The 23,368-nt window shown below is 47.9% G+C and overlaps 1 protein-coding gene across 1 annotated transcript in view; it reads right to left on the bottom strand.

Annotated features, from left to right (window-relative positions):
- The window catches only part of COL5A3 (collagen type V alpha 3 chain), a 36,086-nt gene that overhangs the window by 10,657 nt on the left and 2,061 nt on the right, over nt 1-23,368 (bottom strand). The window contains 47 exon segments of the mRNA XM_074260822.1: nt 164-217; nt 424-477; nt 585-692; nt 856-909; nt 1,112-1,165; nt 1,274-1,381; nt 1,656-1,763; nt 1,862-1,915; nt 2,458-2,547; nt 2,732-2,839; nt 3,073-3,126; nt 3,908-3,961; nt 4,074-4,127; nt 4,297-4,341; nt 4,577-4,630; nt 5,343-5,387; nt 5,570-5,623; nt 7,195-7,248; nt 7,437-7,544; nt 7,643-7,696; nt 7,804-7,848; nt 8,577-8,630; nt 8,814-8,858; nt 9,078-9,131; nt 9,966-10,010; nt 10,164-10,217; nt 10,358-10,402; nt 10,505-10,558; nt 10,864-10,908; nt 11,281-11,334; nt 11,421-11,474; nt 11,561-11,614; nt 11,922-11,975; nt 12,197-12,250; nt 12,409-12,465; nt 12,891-12,974; nt 14,330-14,404; nt 14,808-14,870; nt 15,943-15,984; nt 16,105-16,152; nt 16,668-16,817; nt 16,970-17,104; nt 17,982-18,128; nt 18,578-18,745; nt 20,487-20,649; nt 20,767-20,962; nt 21,060-21,221. Of these exon segments, the coding sequence (XP_074116923.1) occupies nt 164-217; nt 424-477; nt 585-692; nt 856-909; nt 1,112-1,165; nt 1,274-1,381; nt 1,656-1,763; nt 1,862-1,915; nt 2,458-2,547; nt 2,732-2,839; nt 3,073-3,126; nt 3,908-3,961; nt 4,074-4,127; nt 4,297-4,341; nt 4,577-4,630; nt 5,343-5,387; nt 5,570-5,623; nt 7,195-7,248; nt 7,437-7,544; nt 7,643-7,696; nt 7,804-7,848; nt 8,577-8,630; nt 8,814-8,858; nt 9,078-9,131; nt 9,966-10,010; nt 10,164-10,217; nt 10,358-10,402; nt 10,505-10,558; nt 10,864-10,908; nt 11,281-11,334; nt 11,421-11,474; nt 11,561-11,614; nt 11,922-11,975; nt 12,197-12,250; nt 12,409-12,465; nt 12,891-12,974; nt 14,330-14,404; nt 14,808-14,870; nt 15,943-15,984; nt 16,105-16,152; nt 16,668-16,817; nt 16,970-17,104; nt 17,982-18,128; nt 18,578-18,745; nt 20,487-20,649; nt 20,767-20,962; nt 21,060-21,221 (3,569 nt within the window).

Below are 23,368 nucleotides of genomic sequence, written 5' to 3'. Positions count from 1 at the left end.
TGGGGGAGAGATAGAAAGAAATCTGACTTAGAAATATTTCCCACAAACTAGGAATAGATAGGAACTGTGAGACTTTGTCTTTTTTAGATGATGTTTCCCCCTACTTCAGAGATCACCCATTCTTCTCCCAGTCCATGGAGTCTACAGGAACAAATTCACTTACCTCTGACCCACTAGGGCCCTGAGGTCCTCGGGGACCTGGAGCACCATGAGGACCCTACAAAGAAATGGGGAGTGGGGAAAATCAAAGAGCCCCAGAGAAGAATATCTCCAAGGTACTACAGTGATTTCTAAATCATTCCGCAAGTAACCCAGAACCCCCACCACAAAGAAACTTCCAAATAGTCCTTGTGATTCACTGTCTCCTCATATTGGGCATGGAACAGTACAAATGATTGGCTTGTGCTTTGGTAGCATACATACCATGGAGCCCACATCTCCGACCTCTCCCTTCTCTCCAGGTAGTCCTGGCATCCCCTGGCAAGGGAGGACATTACAGTTGGGGTGAGAAGAGAACTTTGACCAAAAAGAAAAAATCCCTATGAATGGATGGAACCCACACCCGGCTGTGCAAGTACACCCACCTGTAGGCCAGGGGGACCAATGCCTCCTGGGAAGCCCCTCACACCATCATCTCCTTTTTGCCCAAAGAGGCCTGGTGGACCCCGACGTCCTCGTTCCCCATCCACACCCTACGAGGGAATCCGGACCCAGAGTTGGCAGTCAGGAGTCAGTATTGGGGGTTAGAATTCAGAAAGCATTAATCAGAGTTGGGAAGGGGGTGACAACAGAGTTGAGGCACATGATCCTCCTTGCTCAAACCCTGCAGCTGGGATGGGACAGGAAGACACTCACTGGAAGGCCTGGGTGTCCGACAGGACCTTGGATCCCAGTTGGGCCAGGGGGACCCTGAGGAGACAAAGAATGGGAAATGTATGGAGGTAGGGAGAACCTTATCACAGATTCAGGACGTGGGGCCCAGAGCAAGGAAATTCTTCTATCTCTCCCACCTGAGATCCTCCAGATCAATATCCTCCCTCTCATTTCCCTTCTCCCATTCACTGCCTCCCTAGACCCTGTCATCACATAAAGTCTCCCCAGCCCAACTCACCGGCTCCCCTTTGTCACCTTTGCTTCCCTTGTGGCCTGGGGCACCCATTTCCCCCTAGAAAAAAAGAAAAGCTGAAATGGAATCCTACCCCCAGCCCAGCCCACCACCTCATGTTTTCCTCCTTTCTAATGCCCTTTCTTTCTTCCTCTTCTTCCTGCTCACCTTGTCTCCATCTTCCCCAGCCGGCCCTGTCGCTCCAGCTGGTCCTAGGGGGCCTGGAGGCCCTGGAATTCCATCTTTCCCTGTGGGACCAGGGGGTCCACGCTCCCCCTATGAAGGGAGGATATCACCAGGGGCTCTGAGTGAGCCACATGCCCCCTACTTCCCAATGGGATAATAGTTTGAGAAAGAAATGACCTCAAATCCTCAGGATATATGGAGGAGCTATGAGGAAATTAAAACAGACAAATAAAGGAGGAGGGATTTGAGAAGAATGAATGGAAAGTTTAGAGGGTTAGTTGTCAATGAAAGTTTATATGGTATTGAAGGCCTGAAAGGGCCAAGGGAGGTCTAGATTACTGGGATTATTGTTTTCATTACTTACTGATGCTCCTGTCTCTCCAGCAGGGCCAAGAGGCCCTTGTCCACCCCCTTGACCAGGCAACCCAATGCCCCCAGCAGGGCCCACAGGACCTCGTTCTCCGGGGGGACCCTGCAGAAGATGGGAGAGGGGCAGAGGAGTTCACTTCAGGTTAGTTTCCCAGTCCTCCAATTCCAACCCTCGAGTACCCAGACCAAGGCTATACTTACATTGGCACCAATAGGGCCAGGGGGGCCCTGGGCCCCCTTCAGGCCAGTTGTTCCCTTGGGAGAAGAAAAGAGATTGATATTATACAGAGTAAGATTTCTCCAGTCATTCTTCATTTGAGATATTCCCTCCCATACTTTCCCTCTCTTCTATACCAACTTCCCAAATCAAGATTCAGCTGAAGCTTCATTCTTATTATATTTTTCCTATGTTCTGCTGAGATGTCTCTTCCAGGGCCTAAAAGCACTTAGAACCTTCAGCCCTTGGCTGCCTTTGATCCCATGTAACTTTCTGATCTCTTTTCAAGTGAATGATCCCCTTTCTCCCAATCCCTCTTCCCACAGCACCCTGAGGACAAGTGCTGAGTCTCTGCCTTCTGTTTGTCCTTCTGTTTCTCTTAGAAGGTGAACTCCCTGAGGGGAAGAATTCTGCTACCTCCAACCCCAGACACTGAGGGCAGAGCCTGGGTTTGTCTCCTCCAGACTGTAAGCTCCCGGAGGGCAGCTCGTCAATCTGCTCCTTCTGTTTCCCCCAGACACCGAGTTCTCTGAGCTAGGGTCACTGGGTGACAGGATGAAGGAAGGATGCTGATACTCACTGTATCTCCAGGGGCTCCTCGAGGGCCTGGGAAGCCTCGGGGACCAGGAGGGCCATCCTTCCCAGGGAGACCAGCTGGTCCAGGGTCCCCCTGTCACAGCATGGGGCACAAACATTATATCCCAGTTACTGAGGGGGACTATGGCCCATATACCCACACTTTCCCCACAGTGAGGGCTATGATCTATACTAAACTCCTCTCCCCAACGATTGAGGGATTGAGATTTGCCTCTGAGAGATTCAAGAGGGGATTTTGATCCTCTGGGGTGTCTTACCTGAGCCCCTTCTCTTCCCAGCAGTCCTGGAAGCCCTTGTTCTCCAGGGGGCCCAGGAGGGCCTGGATGGCCCCTTTCACCCAGTGGCCCTGTTTCACCAGTCTTCCCCTAAGGAAAAAAATGGGAAGGACCTATTTGAGAGCCTAGAGAGTGGGGAATGGGAGAAAGGTGACCCTCAGACTCTAGCCACCCAGATTGGCATTCTGACATATCAGTAGGAATTGAGGGTCAGGGGAGGAATAGCAACCCCCAAAATCTGTCCCAATCACATCTGACTTTCCCTAGCCCATGTATCCAGAGCCTCCCAAAACTTTCATGAAATCTTTTGGGATCAATCTGACCTGTGGGCCAATGACACCAGCTGGTCCTGGGAGACCTGTCTGTCCCTGGAAACCCTGGGGAAGAAAGAAAAATAAACATAAGATTTAGTTCTAATGGAGTGAATAATAATAACAACAACAATAAACTGATTTCCTCCCAGCCAAGCCCAGAAAGAGGTAATAATAATAACAGTAACAACAATGATAGCTAGCATTTCTGTAGTCCTTTAAAGTTTGCAACATACTTTATAAATATTATCATTTGGTCCTCAAAATGATCTTGGGAGGTAGGTGCTATTGTAATTCCCATTTAACAGGTGAGAAAACTGAGACTGGGGAGGAGGTAGTACAAGTAGTATTATTTTTCTTTTACAAATGAGGAAGCTGCAACTTAGAAACAAATGAGTTGTGCCAGGTTTTAAAATTAATCAGCAGCAGAAGTGAGGATGAAACCCAAGTTTCCTGCCTCCAAATCCAGTGTCTTTTTCCATGACACTTAGCTAGAGGAACCAGGAAAAAACAACTTGAGGAGGCCATGGGGGAGAATTAATGAAAGAGTAGGCATGGGAAAAGGGTGGCCTTGGGAAAATATGGGCAGAATTTGGAGGAAAGGAGATGGGGGAGGGAGCAAGGACATGGAAAAGAATGGGGAAGAATTCTAAGGAAAGGGTTTGAGAGGACATTGAGAAAGAGTTGGGAGGGAACACAGAGGAGTGGACAGGACATTAATGAGATGGAAGAGGGTTTAGGAAGTGGGGGAAAAACAAGATAGCTAAGTCCTGAAGGAGTCTGAGAAGAGTTGGAGGTAACATGAGGAAGGATAGAGAGAGGACATGGACAAGTTTGGACAACTTACCAACTCTCCCCGCTGCCCAGGGTGACCGGGTCTTCCTTCCTTCCCTGTAGGGCCCTGAAGAAAGATTTTCAGGGTAATAAGGGATAGGAGACATGCAACACTAAGCTTCTGTCCCTCCCCCAACCCTTACACCTCCTCCTCCACTTCCCAGAACAGAGAAACTTACTGGGGGTCCTTTGGGCCCAGGAAATCCAGGGGGTCCCTTTAGACCCGGTAATCCCTGGAATTAGAAGAGAGTAGTTAAACAGACCCTCCTTTCTCTGCCTGGATACTCTCTAATGCATCTCCACCCAGGACTTAGCTTCCCCAGGCCTCCATTCCCAGAAGTCTACAACTCCAGAAACTGCCCAGCACACCCTCAGCTTCTTCCCTATGTCCCTACCACTGACCTTTTCTCCAGGAAACCCTGCAGAACCATCATGGCCCACATCTCCCTAGGACAGAAAAAAAGAAGCTCAACTCAGAAAATGAGGTGGGAATGCTGGGAGAATCTGGAAGACCATAATTTGGATGGTTCATCATTGAAAAGTACTGGATGAAGACTTGGACCCAAGACATGCACCCACTCCCATCAGGAAGTTTAGGAGGATTTCACTAGCAGGCAGGGGATGTAAGGAAGGGGAAAGGGAGGATCTTGATGGAGGAGGCTCTTTTTGCCTTCTCCCATACCTTGGGGCCTGGTTTTCCTGTGGGACCATTCTGTCCCCTCTCTCCACGGGCTCCCTAAGAAGAGAAAGCAATGAGAGAGATAGTAGGAGGGAGAAATACCAAGATAAGCAGTCTAAATCCTTTACCTGCCATTCTTCCCACTCACAAGCCCCTCCCAAGGGAAGAAGCAAGAGTCTGGGTGATGGATTGGTGGTTGTTATCCTTCATTTTTTCAAAGAGCACCAAAATGACATTACTAAGTTATAGTCAAGTTACAGTGTGTCTGACTGTGGCTGATCAGACCAACACAAGCATCAGAATGCCACAAATTGGACACAAATAATCTATATGAACATTTGGGGTGGCTTCCCTAATTCTGCCCATTTCATGTTTCCTTTGGGCTCATTCAATTCTGCTTTGCTCATAGAGCATGCCATGCTCTCTGTGAGCACGCCATGCTCTCTATGGACACGCCATGCTCTCTGTGGGCACGCCATGCTCTCTGTGGGCACGCCATGCTCTCTGTGGGCATGCCATGCTCTCTATGGACACGCCATGCTCTCTGTGAGCACGCCATGCTCTCTGTGGGCACGCCATGCTCTCTGTGGGCACGCCATGCTCTCTGTGGATATGCCATGCTCTCTGTGGGCACGCCATGCTCTCTATGGACACGCCATGCTCTCTGTGGGCACGCCATGCTCTCTGTGGGCACGCCATGCTCTCTGCGGGCACACCATGCTGGGCCATTCTGTGCTAGTGATGGGAAGTGGAAGAAATAACTACTCACTGGTGGTCCCCGTTCTCCTTCCTCTCCTGGCTGACCAGCCTTCCCCTGAGAGACAGAGAAACAACAAAATCAAGGTCACATCAGCATGGCAGGACAAGAGAAACACAACTCCAACAGATGGAGTGAAGGGAGTGGCGGGGAAAAGGTCCAAGTCCCCACCTCTCAGCTGCACACACTTTCCCACTCCGATGCACTCAATCCCCATCTCTCTCCCTGCCTTTGCTTACCCGTTTCCCTTTCTCTCCAGGCAGACCCAGCGGCCCTGGAAACCCAATGGATCCCTGAATGGGGAGAAACAGAGGAGAAATGGGGGCTGGAGATGGGGCAGCAGGGAGCCGAAGATAGGAGGGAGATGCTGCCAACATTTACTTTTTTATTGCTAGGGAATGTCCTTCCCTGTCCTCTCTGCCCATTCTTCCCTCTCCAAGGCCTAATTTCACCACCTCCTCCATGTTCCCCTGTGGCTCATTGGCATTCCTCCCTCCTCTGAAAGGCCATATGCCTTGTGCTTATAATGGCCCAGGGACTCACAGCTGGAAGTAACCTCAGAGACTATCTAGTCTAATTCATATCACACTGAGAATTACCCCCGGCTATATCTTCCCCAAACTGTCAGCCAGTATTGTCAGGTGGATTTCCTAATCTGTTCTTGATGGTGGTTGTTTTTTCTCTATTACAAGGTAAGACTCACTATGGGATGGGAAGAGATTTAGTGCACTTCATAAACGAGAGGGATATAAAATAAAAAGGTAAATAAGGACTTTAACTCCTGATGGAAAATACTATCCACATCTAGAGAAAGAATTATGGAGTCTGAATGTAAATTGAAGTATATACTATTTTCACTTTTTTTTTCTTTCTCATGGTTTTTCTCATTTGTTCTGATTCTTTCACAACACTGATGTGGAAATATGTTTAATATGATGGTACATGAATAACCTATATCAAATTGATTGCCATCCAATTCTAATAGACTCAGGATGGAAAATGCCATCCGAATTCAGAGAGAGAACTATAAAGACTGAATGTGGATCAAAGCTTAGTATTTTCCTTTTTTTGTTTGTTTTTTTTTCTTGTGCCCCAGCTTTTTGGTCTGATTTTTCTTGTACAACATGACAAATATGGAAATATGTTTTAAAGAATTGTACATATTTAACCTATATCAGATTGTTTTCTATTTTGGGGAGGGACTAAAGGAGAGAGGGAGAAAAACTACATGTATCTGTAAAATAAAATACTATTGAAAATTTTTCTAAAATATTGTCATCTTGGGGAGAGGTGAGAGGAGGAAAGGAGAAACAAACAGAAATCAAAATCTTATAAAAGTAAATGTCAAAAACTAATAAATGATTTTTTAATCAAAAAAGAAGACTTTTAAAATACCATCAACCAGCTTCCATATGATTACCTTCATTAATAGGCAAATCACTATCTACTCCCAGTCCCCAATTCCCCATCAACTACCCCAGGCAGCCCATCACACTTCAGAATAGTTCTAATTGTCAAGAAGCTTTTCCTTACATGAAGCTGAGCTCTCTGCAGCTTCCACCTCCTGCTCCTGGTGGGTATCTCTGTGGTCAAGCTGAATCTAGTTAACTCCTCTAAATACTTGAAGAGAAGGCTTGGATTCTCCCAAGTCTTTTTTCCCCAGGTCAAACCTTTATCATCTTGACTTATCTTGGCTGTCCTCCTCTGGGTCACTAATATCTTTGAGGGCACGGAATGTCTAACCTTTCTCATATCGCCAGGAAGCTTAGCACTCTCATCAACCCTTGGTATTTAGTCTCCAAAGAAATTAAATAAACTCAAGTTTGAATATTATTGAGCCTCCTACCCTCCTCCATCCCCTTACCTTAGGACCCTGACGGCCTGGATAACCTGGGAGGCCTGGGATACCAAGCTTGCCCTGCCAAGAGAAAAGATAGCAAAGGTAAGAGAAATCAGTCCTTTAGGGGTTGACCAGAGACCAGGCCAGAAGTCAGGCAGCTGCTAGATATGGTCAGGGGTGAGAGGGTTGGGGATCAATACCACAGACATACAAAAGGATAAAGCAATGCTGAGGAGGAATTTGGAGAGAGTGCTGTCTTTTCATACCTTCTCCCCAGCTGGACCTGGGGGTCCCTCCTCACCCAGCAATCCTGCCTGACCCTTCAGCCCCTCCGGCCCATCCTCTCCTCTGGGGCCCAGAGGTCCAGGGTCACCCTGGAACAGAGAATTCCCTTGTTAACTCAGCTCCTCTTGCTTCCTTTTCCTCACTCCCCACCATCCTTCTCCATTTACCCCTCACCCCTTAATCTTACTCGATCTCCTTTTAGACCTGCGTCACCCTTAAAGCCTGGGAAGCCATCTTCTCCCTGGATTGGGGGTGAGCACAAAAGTTAAAAATGGGGATCTGGGGCACAGGCACAGAAAGGGCCTCCATTGACTGAGGAAAAACTTTGGTACCTCCTTTCCCTCTTACCTTCTCGCCTTTCTCCCCCTTTAGGCCTCGGTTTCCAGATGTGCCCTGTAGAGATAAAGCCTGTGCTCACATACCCTCCTTAGGGCAAATACATGGTTGGGGGTCTCACAATCTATTCTGCCTTTGCTAGGGAGAAAGCTTCATTACCCACTGGGATCTTAGCCAGATTGTTAGTTCCTAACAAGTATTAATAGAAAGCCCTTCCTACTAAATCCCTATGCCCATCCATAGGCAGGTAGAATGCAGGTTAAAACCAATACTAAAGGCAAGCCCGAAGGGGAAGACAATCTACCTGTGGGGCTGAGAGTAAAGTGGACTGTCCTTTTTGGCTCTGGTAAGCCTAAGTCTCTCTCTGGGCCCTAGGGTCACATGGGTATGTGGTGCAGGGGGCAGCTTATTGGTGGTACCCAGACAGTCTGCCTCTAGGCTCCTTCTGCCCTTTTGGAGAGACTCAGTTCCTCCCTCCCTCCTGGGAGCCTAACATTCCATGCCAGCCCTTTGTCTCCCTTAGGAAGCCCCGGAACATTCTTGGGTCACACAATATGTGACTCTGTACTCTGGCTACAATGTGACTCTGTGCTGGGCTACAATATGACTTTGTGCCCCAGCTTGCAGTCCACACCCTGACCAGCCAGGCCTTGACCTTCTCTCCATACACCAAGGGTCCACACTGAATCCTTCTGTCATTGGGCTGTCCCTAGAACACAGTTTCTATGGATTTACCACATAAGGGGTCCTGCCCACTTTGCCTACAGAGCTTGCCTATTACGTACCTTTACTCCTCGCTGCCCAGGATACCCTGTTGGCCCTATGGACCCTTCTGGACCCTGAGGATTAAACCAAGGTCAGCATTCCAATTAATCCTTTTGTACCTCTCCAAACCCCCAGACCTCCAAGTTTCTCTGCTCAATAGTCTCCCGGCTCTACTACCCCCAACTCCTCAATTCATGACTCCCCAGTCCCAATCCTCCCCAAGCCTAGAGGTTAACCCCACTTTTCAGCATACTCACCTGGGCCCCTTTCTCGCCTGTGGGGCCCTCATGGCCGGGGTGACCCTGTGGGGGGCACACACCTGGGAAGGTCAGGAGTCAGCCAGCTATCCAAAGCCTAGAAGTTCCCCAAATCCCCAAATTCCTTCCCAATACCAAATTTTAGCCCTTATTCCCAAACATCAGAGGTCTTTCCATTAATCCCATAGTACCAGCCCTTCCCCACTGCTGGAGCACTCTCTCATTCCTACATACACTCCCTTTCCCCACGACTACAATGCTCACCGGTGGGCCTTCAGAGCCTGGAAGACCTGGAATTCCTGGCTTTCCTGGGGGTCCCTAGAGAGAGAGAGAGGATGGGGCAGAACAGAGAAATCACAGAGTTTGAAATTCTGGGGATAGCCCAGCCCAGTACACTGCTCTTGGAAGAATAGTACATGAATGGCAATCCACATTTACTGTGGTTCAGAGGTGTTGAGTACAATGGTTCTATAAGGCCATGAGGGAATGAACATTTAAGTGTCCACTGTGTGTCAGCCATTGAGCTAAGTGCTTTACAAATATGATCTTTGGTCCTCACAACCTGGGAGGTAGATGTTATTATTATACCCATCTTACAGATGAAGAAACTGAGGAAAACAGAGGTGAAGTGCCTTGCCTAAGGTCACAGTGCTAGTAAGTATCTAAGGCCAGATTTTTAACCCCTTCCTGATTTTTTACACTTTTTTTGCTCATGGCACAATATTTGCTGCCATGAAGAACTGAGGCACACTGAATATCTCATTTAGCCACTCTGGAATCTGCACTTGTACCCAGATATTTTCCCTTCCATATTTTAAGTTGAGTGGTTTGTGATTTCAAGGTAGATGATGGGAGTATGTATAGGTAACTGGCAAATTCACAAATTCTTCCTATAGCTTGTGAGGCAGAGGAATGAGATTTATGTGAAAGATTATTTATAAATATTCTTTTATCTGCAATAACAACAGCTGGCATCTGATGGCATACTCTGTATACCATACACCACTGGTGTGGAGCCAGGTGCTACTTTCAAACAGGTCTGTCCTGCCATAAGGAAGATGCAAGGGAGGTCTGAGGATGGGAAGAAAGTATTTAACCAGGGTCTACTGCCCCGATCGTGAGCATAGGAAGAAGAGAGAATCAGTTACTCACCTTTTCCCCTGGTGCCCCAATTGGTCCCTGTGGTCCAGGGAGACCCTGAAAGAGACAGGTAGAATGGGTGAGAAGGGGAAGCAGGAAGAGGAAAGATTCATAAGCTTGGAACCTTCCTCTGGCAGAGGAAGGACTCTGGAGAGTTTGGGTAACTCAACCCATTCCTTCCCTCCATCCCACATCAATCCTGCCACATACCTGGGACCCTGGATTTCCTTGCTGACCTGGAGGCCCTGGCTCTCCGGGGATGCCCTGGGGAGAAAGGAGCAGGAGGGGATTAGAGAAGATGATGGAATCATTACAAATGAGTAGGGTCAGTGAGGTTGGAGGTTAGAGAGGATGAGGGTCAGTGAGAAGGTCTGGGAGGCTCTGAGGGAGAAATAAATTCTTACCACATTTCCTTTGGCACCTGGAGGTCCATCGATCCCCACCACACCCTGAGGAGAAAGGGGTGTAAAAGTGAGACACAGAGATAGTCACATAAAGACAGAGATACAGAATTTCAGAAAGAATAAAAAAAATACAGGGAGACTTCTTACTGGTTGTCCTGGGGAGCCTGGGGGGCCTCTTGTGCCAATAAGCCCTCGGGGTCCCTGGAAGAGACAGAAGGTTGCTGTCACCGTTGCTGTTAGCGCAGTTATGATTCAAGTGCAACACACACACACACACACACACACACACACACACACTCTCTCTCTCTCTCTCACAGGGCAGTCAATGGCAGAAGGCAGCAGAGAGAGACTGAGGTAGGGATTGAGAATCCTGACATTGCTCACGAAAGCTAAGATCATAGAGTCATGGATTTGGAGCCTGAAAAGGCCTTAGCAATTGTCCAGTCCCTCTTCTTTCCCAGGACAATGGGTATGGGGCAATGTGTTTCAGGGTTCAGGATACTTACTGGCTCCCCAGCTTGGCCCCTGGGCCCTGGAGGCCCCTCTGAGCCCTAGAAGTAATTTTTAAAAATCAATACATAGATGAATGAATGAATAAATAATCTGGTAAATAAATAAATGGATAGAAAAATGAATGGAAGGATGGATAAATGAACGAATGCATAAATAAATAATAAATAAACCTATGAAGATGGGAAGTGGTACCTGGAGGAAAACTTTCCTGAAGTAGAGGAAAGAAAGAAACCTTCTTCATATATCCTCCCACTACATAATCCTTCCACTCCTCGAACCCAGGTTATAATCCCAAGTCATGAATCTTGTCTGACTAACAAGAAATCATCCCTTCCACCTGCCCTCAGTCAAGCCATCTCACCCAGATGGCCCCCATATACATAACTCCCAACCTCTCTCCCCCATCTTACCTTCTTACCATCCTCACCAGGGGGCCCTGGCTGCCCAACATGGCCAACATCTCCCTGGAGAAAGAAGAGAGAGTGAGCACAGGAAGCATATCGAAAGGAAAATAATTTTCCAGGGGAAAGGACAGTTTGGAGACACTCACCCTTTGGCCTTTCTCTCCTGGCAGCCCTGGTAGGCCATCAAAACCCCGATCACCCTGTCGGAGAGATAGGAGTTGAGCTTTGAACTCTGGGACACTCCACACTGCCATGTCTCTGTGGCTGCCAAATCCCCATCACCCACCTTAGGTCCAGTATCCCCTGGGAGACCCCTTGGTCCATCTGCTCCAGAGCGACCCTATAGTCCAGGATGGAGAGAGGGGACAGAAAGATGAGAAAACATGGCTCTCCCCCTCATACCTGTCACACTGGAGAATTTGTGGAGCAAGAGGGAGGAATGGCTGCAGGGGACTCTCTGCCCTTAGAGACCTGCTTCTCAACCAGAACTGCTCTGCTTCCATCTCACTGCTGTGACCAGATAAAGATGAAGCAGACTCTTGGGATGCAGAATTGCAGGGCCCTGATCTTCCTTTTTTGTCATACTACATTTCCACAAAAGAATGGCAATGTCATTAGAAGTTCAATAGAAGTTCTAAGTCATTTACCTGTTTTCCTTCTTTTCCAGAGGGCCCAGGTAAACCCTGTAGACCTCTAGGGCCCTGTAGGAATAACAGAATGAGAACAGAGGTAAGAAAATCCTATGGAGTCTCAGCTTTAACCCTAATTAATCCCTAGGAGAATGAAGAAGGAGGTTCATAAACAGAGTCACTTCCTTCAGTCCTTCCTCCAAACTATCTCAGTCCTGTGTCCTGACCCATGGAAAAGATCCCTTTTATCCTGGTCATCATTAATCAGACATGAACACCCCACAAAAACTCACCTGTGGTCCTGCTATCCCTGGTTCTCCTTTCAGACCTGGATACCCAGGGAGACCCTGGACAGGTAGAAGAGTTAAAAGTGTCATTGAACAGAAAGAACTGACACACCCAAGAGTGACACAAGAACTGATCCTCCTCATTCATTTCCCTCCCCTTCCTCCACACCCTTAATACCTCTCCCCATCCCGAATTACAGGTACTGCCCCAAACTCACCAAGGGTCCAGCTCGACCTGTAAGTCCAATAGGGCCAGGAGGGCCTTGCATGGAGAGCTGGAAAATTGGAGAGAGCTATTAATACATCCCCAAGATCCTTTTCCTGATCCTTACAGACATCAAGTCACTCTTCCCCAGAGAGTATAAAGAAATGCCATCCAAAGTCCCTCCTGAGCCTCCCCACCCAAGACTAGAAGGAAATGCAGAAGAGACATGTCTCCATTAGACCATGATGTCCCCAATAGCCTTTCCATCACCATGTCACCCCGCTATAACTCCTATGAATGCCTAATTACTTACCTATAACTTTCCCTAGCCATTCAATTAAACTAAATTAGTTAATTCAATTTTAAGGCCACTCATTTAACCCAGTTTAATTTCTATGCTCTCTCCAGGAACTCCACAAAAGCTTCCTTATGTCCTATGGAAGCCCTTGAGTCCTTATTCCTCCCATAAGTCTCATTACCCATGTAGGCTCTCACCTGGGTTTGCTGTAGCACTGCCTGTGCCTGTGCCTGTTGGAAGGAGCTTGGGGGACCCTTGAGGAACTCACCCCCAAAGTGGAACTGAGGAGATAGAAATGGTAAGAAAGGGACCAAAAAGAGACAGCTGTCCTCCAAATCCATAGGTTAAAGCCCACTTATAAACACATATATGGAGGGGAGAAGGGGAGAGGAAACCTACTCATAAATCTCCTCATGACCATATCAGTGTTTGAGAATAGAGTGAAACACATCTCTCAGACTGACTAAGATGACGGGAAAAGATAAAGGGAAATGTTGGAGGGATGTGGGAAAACTGGGACACATATATTGTTGGTGGAGTTGTGAACTGATTCACCCATTCTGGAGAGCAGTTTGGAACTATGCCCAAAGGGCTATAAAACTTTTCACTCCCTTTGATCCAGAAGTGTCTTTACTGGGCCTGTATCCCAAGGAGATCATAAAGGAGGGAAAGGGATCCACATGTGCAAAAATATTTATAGCAGCCCTTTTTGGACTTTTTGGCAAGGAATGGAAACTGAATGGATTCCCATTAGCTGGGGAATGGCTAGATAAGTTGTGGTATATGAATATTATGGTATATTATTGTTCTATCAAACAATCAGCAGGATGGTTTCAGAAAGGCCTGCAGAGACTTGCATGAACTGATGCTCAGTGAAGTGAGTAGAAACAAGAGAACATTGTACACAGCAACAAGATTATGTGATGATCAGCTGTGATGGACTTGGCTCTTTTCAACAGTGAAGTGATTCAGGCCAATTCCAAAGACTTGTGATGGAGAGAGCCATCTGCATCCAGAGAGAGATTTGTGGGGACTGTATGTGAATCACAGCATAATATTTTCACCTTTTTGTTGTTGTTTGCTTGCTTTTAATGTCTCAATTTTTTCCTTTTTGATCTGATTTTTCTTGTGCAGAATAATAAATGTAGAAATATGTTTAGAAGAATTGGAGTACTTGCTGTCCAGGGAAGGGCATGAGAAAAATATGGAACATAAGGTTTTGCAAGGTTGAATGTTAAAAACTATCTTTGAATGTATTTTGAAAATAAAAAGCTATGATTTTAAAAATATATAATAGGGTTAAACTGGTGGGTGGAGAGACAAGCTACCAAAGATCAGGATTCTCTTCTTCTGTACATACATTTGAGGAGAAAGGAATAGAGGGGCTATGGAGGGCCATCCATACATAAATAAGGTCTCCCAGACACAGAATGGGAGAAAGGTAGAACCATGGAGGAACATCCCCTCACCTAAAATAGATCAGAGCCCACACACCCAGTAGGGAGAAAGGAAGAATTACACAATGTCTCTATAGCTTGAGACTCCTTCCCATACCCACATATATTAGGGAATGTGGGAGACATGAGCCCTTCTACTATCAGAGCCCCTTCTTGTCCCATTCCCCTCCCAAACTCACAGGCATCATTATCACAGTCCCTGGGAGGCCTCGGATACCATCCACTCCAGGGAGACCAGGACGGCCAGCAGGGCCCTGGCAAAGGAGAGGAGATGAAAAGCCATGTCTATTCAAAAAGATTCACATAGAGTCAGGGACATACAGGGAGCTCCAGATAGAATGGGTTGGGGACCACAAAAAGAGAAAAGGATCAAACAGAAACTAAGAATAACACTGAAGAGAGCTTAGAGATCACCTAGTTCAGCCTCTTCATTTTAAAGATGAGAAAAACAGGGTTTAATAAACAAATGACTTGTCCAAGACCACATAGGTACTGAGTAGCAGAAACATAATTCAGATGGATGCCTTTTAATTCCCCGAGTCAAGACTTCTTCCCAGACTCATTCCCCTTTGGCGTGAGGGATTCCAAATTTCCACCTCCCCCAATCTCCCCCATCCCCCAAAGCCTCATCTTTCCCTCCATTCTTGGACTCCTTACCCTTTCCCCTGGGTCCCCAGGGAAGCCAGGTGGACCAGGAGGGCCTGAAGGGCCAACTATTCCCTGTGGGAAGAGAAAAGCAGGAGTCAAAACGGAAGAGATGTCTGGGGCTGGGACTGATCCCAGTGATTTCCATAATGACCTCCTTACACTGATATCCTTCATTGACCTCCATCACTGATCTCTTTTTAAATATATATATATTTCTACTGATGCTAAGTAAGTGAGTAGAGCCAGGAGAACATTGTGCAAAGCAACTGCAAGATTATATGATGATCAATTATGATGGACGTGACTCTTTTCAATAATGAGGTGATTCAGGCCACTTCCCATGATCTTGTGATAGAGAGAGCCATCTGCACCCAGAGAGAGGACTGTGGGGGCTGAATGTGGATCACAACATGGCATTTTCACTTTTTCAATTTTTGGTCGCTTGTTTTTTGTTTTCTTTCTCATTTTTTCCTTTTTGATTTGATTGGGCAGCATGATATTTGTAGAAATTTGTATAGAAGAATTGCATGTTTAACCTATATTGGATTACTTGCCATCTAGGGAAGGGGGTGGGAGAAAGAGAAAACATTTTGGAACACAAGGTTTTGCAAGAGTGAATGCTGAAAATTATCTATGCATGTGTTTTGAGAATAAAAAGCTTTAATAATAAATAAATTGATTAATTTTTTAGAAATTTCTATTTTTGAAATTCTCTCCCTCCTGCCATACCTTCCCCTATCATTGAAAAGGAAAGAAATAAGAAACCCATCACACATATTAAAGTCAGACAAAACCTTTTTTCATCTGAACCCTTTTAGACCCTTCCCTACTTCCTCCTTTCTATTTGAGCCCCATAACTCTCCACCAGCTATTTCTACAATGACCAATGTCTCCTTTTCAAGTCCCACCCCCCGCTGAGCCTCTATGACTTCCTACAGTCTTCAATCATCCTCCCCCACTCAACTCTACTGACTTCCAATTCAAATACACCCCACACACTTCTTCTCTAGCCTCCTCTCTGGCTATGTGGTTCTGGTGAGAAGAATGAAAGTCAATAGGAAGGTGTTTACTAACGCTCATTCTGGGAAGATGGGATAACCAAAAGGAAAGGGAGAGAGGAACAGGTTGGGTTATTAATGCTCACCAAAGGCCCTGGAAGTCCTGGGAATCCTTCAAACTGCTGGCCCTGCCAGAGAAACACAAATATGACCCCACAGCTAGTCACAGCACCCCTCCCCCACATCCCTACAGGGAAGGGGGCATCCATCACTCCAAACACATTGGGTGTTTATTGTTCTCCACTTACCAGTTCAATCACTGCTGGCTCTCCTTTCTGACCTTTTTCGCCAGCATTCTAGGATGCCATGGAAAGGAAAGAGAAGGCAATACAGAGAATCAGAATCTCTCCCAAACCTCAATCAGCCCTTCTTCCACTTTAAATAAAGTATCAACCCTTTGGTACTACCATACTGCTCCCTAGTTAGGGACCCTCAACCTTTCCAGAGCATCCTGGGAAACTGTGTTCCTATAGAGTTGCCTGTCCTCCAGACACTAGCTGTCCCCCAAAGACCCATCATTTAGAAGTTTTTGTTCTAAAGTTTTCCATTTTTGGAAAACCTCCCCAGAGTTCTAAATATTCCTAGAGCCCTTCATTTTCCCCAAATTCCCAATTCTACCATAGTTTCCTATTCCTCAAGAGACTTTTCATTCTTCAGAAAGTCTTCTGTCTCCTCAGACCCCTCGTGCTACTCGAGGCTATCTCCCAGCATATATTATCTCCCCAGAGTCTCCTATCCCTCAGAGCCTCTTTTCCTAGAGCCCTGTGTCTTCCCCAAATCCCTTATTGCTCAGAGACCTCTCCAAACTCACAGGAAATATATACATCTGGGATCCTGGTCCACGCTCAGCTGGTCCATAGATGGAGTTCATAGTGTAATTTCCCCACTCTTCATCTCTTCCCTCCCTTGACTCAGGGAGTTCCTGTGCATCTTCAAAAGACACTGACTCAATTCCAGGGTCCTGGGAAGAAGCCACAAGGGTTAGGAGAAACAGGCACATCATTCATCCTGCTGAGCTTAAATAATTACCTTCCATTTCTCTTCCTCCCTCCTCCACTCCTGCCCCACAATTCCTATCAGCCCCCCTAATTTCCCCCCAGACCCTAATCTTACCTTATAGGTGGTGACATTGAGACCGATGGCCACTGTGGATGCGATGACTGTGACATTTGGGGGGACAGTTGGGGCCACAGTCTCTGGCTCAGGGAGGAGAGTTAGAGTGTCTATCTCAGCAATGTGAGTGATGGTCTGAGAAAGAGAAAATGAATCAGTATATCTGGGGGCCCTGAAGCTGCAGGGTCTGGGCAGAGGGCAGGCAGATCCACCCACGGGCCAGGAAATAACTGAGCACAAGACTGGACACAGGGAGGGGAAAGTGTGGATCTCGGATGTGCAGGAGCTCAGAGTGAGCCTAGCGGCTGTGCTTATGGGGAAAAATGGACTTCAAAGAAACCTGGTCCTGGATTGGGGGAGTGATGTATTCATATAAAGGGGGTAAAAAAGAATCATAGGATAGGCAACAACATGAACAAAGAGTTAGTCCAGCCAGAGAAGGAAGGAACAGGAGAGAAGCTCTGGGAGACATATTAGGATCATACTGGAAAATTTAGGTGCCAGATTAAGAGTTTTAGATGTTAGTCCTGAGGACAGTGGGGATGGTCAACAACAGAGTCAGTATCAGCCCTACGGGCCAGGTGTCTGGAAGCCCGAAGCAGTATATTTCCCCTGGCCCTAGAATAGCACTCAATGGTCAGTCCTGCTCAGCCTGGCTAGAACAAGGGGGTGGGGGCGGGGACCAGGATCAGACTTATTTCCCCACAATTCCCTGGGGCCCAGGGCAGCTGTGGGAAGAACTGGGTCAAGGGAAAGAAAAGGGGGAGAGATAAGAAGACAGTTCCTAAGCAAAAAGATCAGAACTAAGGAGGGTAGGGAGGAGAACCGAAGGAGCCTGGGGATTATTCCAGTTATCCCTACATCCTGGGGCATGTGGCAGTGACCCTAAAAACCTCTGACTAGCTGTGTCTCTCACCCACCCCTGAGGACCACTAGTCATCATTAATGAAAATTAAAGCTAGGTGTGGCTGTCTTTTTGGGGAAGGGAGAAGGGATGGAGGGGAGACCTTACCTGGCCCTCTGGTGAAATTGGAGGCACTTCTGGTTTCTCAGAGTCCTTGTTTTTCTTCTTCTTGCCTTTGCCCTTTCGGCCTTTCCGGCCCTTTCCCTTCCCTCTCCCCTTCCCTTTCCTTTGGGGAGGAGGGGTATCTGGCTCAACCTGGATAGAAGGCATTCTGCTCAGGGCCCAGAAGATGCCCCCAGCAAGCAGCCCTCCGGGTGGGAACCCAGGCATGCTAGGTGCACGGGATCCTGGACTGTGAGCTAGTAATTAAGGACCAGCCTGTCCCAAGGGCAGGAGCCATCAGGAGTCACTACTCCATACTAGGAGATTTACCCCCTACCAGGGCATAGAGAGTCAGAGGTTCATAGATTTTAAACTCGGAAGGAACTTTATAAGTCAAGTCGAACCCCTTTATTTTGCAAGTGAGAAAACTGAAGCCAAGAGAAATTAAATCATTTGTCCTTAAAGAGTTTAATTGCTTAGGTGGTTAGTGCCTCAGGGGGGATTCAAACTCAGGTCCTTCTGATTTTAAGTACAGCATTCTATGCACAGTGCCATCTAGTGGCCTCTAAGTAATTTTTGTGACAATGCAAAGTTTTGCTTACCTCCATGGCTGGGGTGGCTGGGGTGGCTGGGGTGGCTGGGATGGCTGGGATAGCTGGGGTACCTGGGGTGGCTGGGGTAGTGGGCGTATCACACCCTGGCAGCAAGTTTTCACAGGCCCTAAAGGCAGCCTGAGCATCTTGCAGGATCATAAGGTCCTGGACATCCCCCTGCAGAGAGAAAAGGCAAGAGAGGGGAGTGAGGGGAGAGTCTGGGGAATCAGGACCTGGGATCGTCCTTGCTCTCCCCCCAGTCCCTTGATAGCATCTGCTGCCTCCACCTCAGGACTATTCCTGATTCTAGCTCATATAGGAAAAGACTTAGAAAAGGTAATATCAGGCCTCCTGTACTAAAGTAGAAAGGAGTGGGGTGTAAGCTCCTGGAAACAACTCTAGAACAGCTGGGACTGACTCAGACTCTAATTACCACTCCCAGGCCCCCTCGGGCTGAGAGTGTGTGTTGGGGGTAGGGGAGGAAGGTTGGGGTAGGGAGAGCAGGAATGGGATGAGTATTCTGGCCCATCCCATTCCATGAAGCTGTGGGAACTGGGGCCCCTGTGGAAGGGCTTGCTCCCTTCCCCCTCCATATATTCAGTTTGGACCCAGCCTCAAAGAAAAGTTCATACTTCTCCCAGGCTCAGGATGCCTCTCATCCAACAGCCTCTTTCCATCCTCACCAAGTGTTTTCAGGGGTAAAGGGGGTCTCACTGATATTTCTGCTCCAACACAAGCCTCCATCTACATCAGGCCTTCAGAGATATATAGTCCCCAACATTCTTAGGAATTCACAGTAGCCCCTTGGAATCTTAGAATGAAATATTCTCCTTCCATGCCTCTGAAACTTCCGAGAAGTTCCTCTTCCCAGAGACCTTCCTTCAAGAAACTCTTCCAGATCAAGTACTTTAAAAATCCCCTACAATATTCTCTAGGGATTTCCACCCCCCCTTCCCAAGTTTCAGAAACTAACCCCTGCTGAGGTCATTTCACTACTCTTACACAAGACCCCACCCAAACCAAAACTATTCCTTGTAGATATCCTCCAGGGAGTCCCCATTCCCTCCAGAAATCCCTTAAAAACCCTCTAGGAAATCCCCAGAGTCCTCTGATGATCAGAGATACACTCAGAGTTCCATCAGTGGAAAAAAAATCATCTAGATTCTCACTATAGGGGTAGCTAAGTACTAGCCCTGGAGTCATAAATCTGAGTTCAGACCAGATACCTACTGGTGGTATGACCCTAGGCAAGTCACTTAACCCTGATTATCTTCCCCCCCCAAAAAAAAAGATTCTTACTAGACTTTTTTTTCTGCAGACTCTCATTTAAGACCTTTCTAGAGAGTTTCCCAGAGGGCCTTCTCGCATTGCCCATATTCCTCAGTAGCCCTAAGTCCCCAGAATCAAAGGAGAGAACGGAGAGAAGTAGGGGGAGCTAGTGGAGAGCATACAAACACCACAAATACAGGGGGGTCACTTTCATAGCCTCACAATTTGGAATCTACCCTGACCCCCTCCCCATCTATAGTGCTACAGACACCACAATACAATCTCACACCATTCTCGGCTCACTGCAGGCCTGAGCTCACAACCCCACCCATTTCTTTAATCTGAACATTTAGTTCCCCAGTTTGGAGGCCCGGAGCAAGGATAGGGGGTGGGGATGGAGAGGTGGGGCTGAGATCTGGGAGAAGCCAAGAAGAAAGGAGCCCCAAGCTTTCCTGTGCAAGAAGGGTGCCTTCAGTTCTCCAGCCTGGTTTTCTGTTTTGCCCTAACTTTGGGTGGATTAGGGGTTCAGGGGATCAGGATCTCCCTTAGGTCTGTCTGCACACTGGACAGCTTTTCCCTTCCAGTCTTTTCCATTTACAGACCATCATTGCCCCCTGGGTTTTCTTCCCTCCCAAGGTTCTGCCCCCACCTGGAAGGCCTCTTCTCCAGAGTCCTGTGTCCCCAGCATAATAAACCCAGCTGTGCTGATAGGGGTCAATCTCTGCCGACCCCAGCTCACTGGGGGCTGTGGCTCACAGTCAACCACCAGAGTCACTGTCCAGCTGTCCACACTGACGGCCACACGGTGCCACCTGGAGGGAGAAGGAGGTCAGTCTTGACATGGGGGTGGAAAATGCTGCTGATCCCTCTTTTCTCAACTCCCCAGTCTATCAACCTGAGGTTAACGTCAGAGCTCCAGATAAACTCACCTGCCATCCAGGAGGTCAACTGATGTGGGGAGCAGACTGGGGCTGGGCGGGTCAGACAGGAGCCGGGTTGGCCGCCCCACTCCTAGTCCCAGTTGCCTCACTCCCCTTTCATCATAAATGGACAGGAGGACGGCCTGAGTGGATGAATAGCCCCTCAGGGTGATCAGCATCGAAAAGTTCTCTGGAAAGTGACCATCTGGGGCAATGGGAGAAGACAAGTCGGAATGGGACCTCCCCAGACGGCCTGGACTCCCTCTCCAAACATCCTCCCCGTCTCCCCTTCCAGGTCTTACCTGGCCAAAGCTTCACCACAGGGACACTGAGCTGGCTGGAGTTCCCCACCCAGAATGCTCGATCTCCTTCTGGGAGCCTCTGAGGGCAGAAGCCAGGCACTTTGGGGACTTGGGCTTTGCCTTCCTTGATTCCCAATGCTTGAAGCACATCTACAGGATCAGCTGAAGGACCAAACCATAAGGTTTGTCTGGGGGGGACAGGGGCTGAGACAGCCTAACTGCCCACATATTGGTCTCGTGTTGGGGAGCTGATGCTTGGGAAGGGAGAGCCAGGATTAGGAATTTGGGAGGCAGGACCTGGGCCTGGGACACCCTCTTCTCTGCTCTTACCACCCCCACCCCCAGCTGTTCCATTTTGTTAGGCCTTTGGCTTCAATCTTTTTTACTTGGTCTTTGGTGAGAAAAAATCTGACCTACTTTTACGATGAATCAAAAGTTCCTGGCCTGAGCCCCAGTGCCTGACTTTCTCTTTACTCCCCTAGTCCCAGCCCAGGGCCCCTGGGCCCTTACAGCTCTCACCCCTGTTCCTAGTCAGGCTGAAATCTCAGCTCTTCCCTCTCCTCTCTCCCTGGGATCCTTACCCCTCTTACTCCCTTTGACTCCTGATCTTTTCCTGAGAAACAAGGGAAGGGGACAAAAGGGAAAATACATATGCAGAGAACGTACGTTCTAGAAGGTTTGTTCTTATTGAAGTGTCCCCCCTGCATATACACACAGAGGCAAACTGGCAGCAGGAAGAGACCAGATGTGGAGCAAATGATCCCTTCACTCAGTGTCCACAGAACCACCCCCTATTAAGGAGCATTTTTGGGGGTGTTTAATGTGTACTCCTCCCCAGCTCCCCAAGTACAGGAATGGATGGAGGGAGGGCAGGGGACAGGTAAGGGGGGGTACAATTATGGGAGCCTTATGTAAAGCAGCCCCCACCCTGGGAAAAACTAAGTTGTCCAGGCAAAGACTAAGTGAATCCAGATGGGCCCCTCCTTTTGCTGCAGAGCAAAACTGAGGGGGAGTAGGGGGCTTCCCCTGGGCCCCCACCCACCCAACCTCCTGTCCTACTGACCTTCTGACCCAAGATTCTTGGCAGAATCAAGATTTCCACAGAATCTGCCATGATCTCACTCCAATCTCCCAGTCCTGCTGACTTCATAAAAGGGGAGGCAGATTCTTCTCCTCCCCCCCCAGGAAGAGGGAAGATTAAGTGAAGGAGGGGTTTCCCTTGGACTCTCAGGGCTCCCCCTCCCACTATAGAGTTTCCTTTGGTAAGGTTCCACATAGGACAATCTTCTCTTCCCCCTTATTGGGATTCATAAACTTGCCTTCATCAATTTTCTTTTTCTATGTATATTTGTTTTTACTTCTGCCTTTTTCTTTTTTTTAACTGATTCTGAATTTCATAGGCTGGCACATAACTAGACTAAAAGGGAAGTCCTGACTCCTGTCCTAATTCCTCCCCTTGAGTCCATGTGAGAAGGATTTGGAGAGAAAAGGGGGAAGGGTTAATGTCAGGACTCCCTTAGGGAGTGAGGGTTGAAGCAGGGACTAGGACTGGCTCCCTGCTGATCACAGGATATCACATGGGTAGTCACCAGCCCATAGAGGGTCACCTCCAGTCATCTGATTTATATCTTGCTGCTGGCCCCAGATGGCTCTGAAAGAGAAAGTGAGGCTGGCGACTTGAGATAGCTCTCACTTAAATAAGACCCTCACTTAAATACAACTCATGTGCACATCATGGCATCATCTCTCTGATGTCATGGTCCTCTCCAAGAAAACCAAGGACAAACAACAGCAACGACAATACGGGCCCATGTAGGGGAAGATACATAAGTGGTGATCTGGCCACTGTCCCCTCCAGCCTTCCCACAATCATTCTATCTAACACTCCCCCTCCAATCTTTGGGGCGGGACTGTGAAGGGAATTGCTCGTTCTAATAATTCCTGGCATTCGTAAATTCTTGCTAACACCTAACCTGAATCCCCCCTGCTTCCATTTCAGATTCTTCCCCTGTCTTCCACAGATGACTTTTCTAAAACTGATGGCCAGATCCGGCTCCCTCTCTAGTGCTGGAGTTAGCTCATTCCTTGCCTTTCCCCCAGGCCAGAGTGACCAAAGACAAGAGGCCTTTAGTCCTAGAGGATGGGGGCGGAGTTGGCACGAGCAGCCTTTCTCTTCTCCCCCATTCTAACCCTCTGCCAGCTAAGGAAAGAATGAAAGGGTCTGGGGCAATTACAGAGCTCAAGGTCTTCTTTAAGGACACTGAAACACTAATGTGGCTTAGCTGTGGGGAGCAAAGGCACGTCCAATC

This window comes from Sminthopsis crassicaudata, chromosome 1 (assembly GCF_048593235.1).
Source record: "Sminthopsis crassicaudata isolate SCR6 chromosome 1, ASM4859323v1, whole genome shotgun sequence".
Classification (NCBI taxonomy): domain Eukaryota; kingdom Metazoa; phylum Chordata; class Mammalia; order Dasyuromorphia; family Dasyuridae; genus Sminthopsis; species Sminthopsis crassicaudata.
This window is presented reverse-complemented; position numbering and strand designations above follow the sequence as displayed.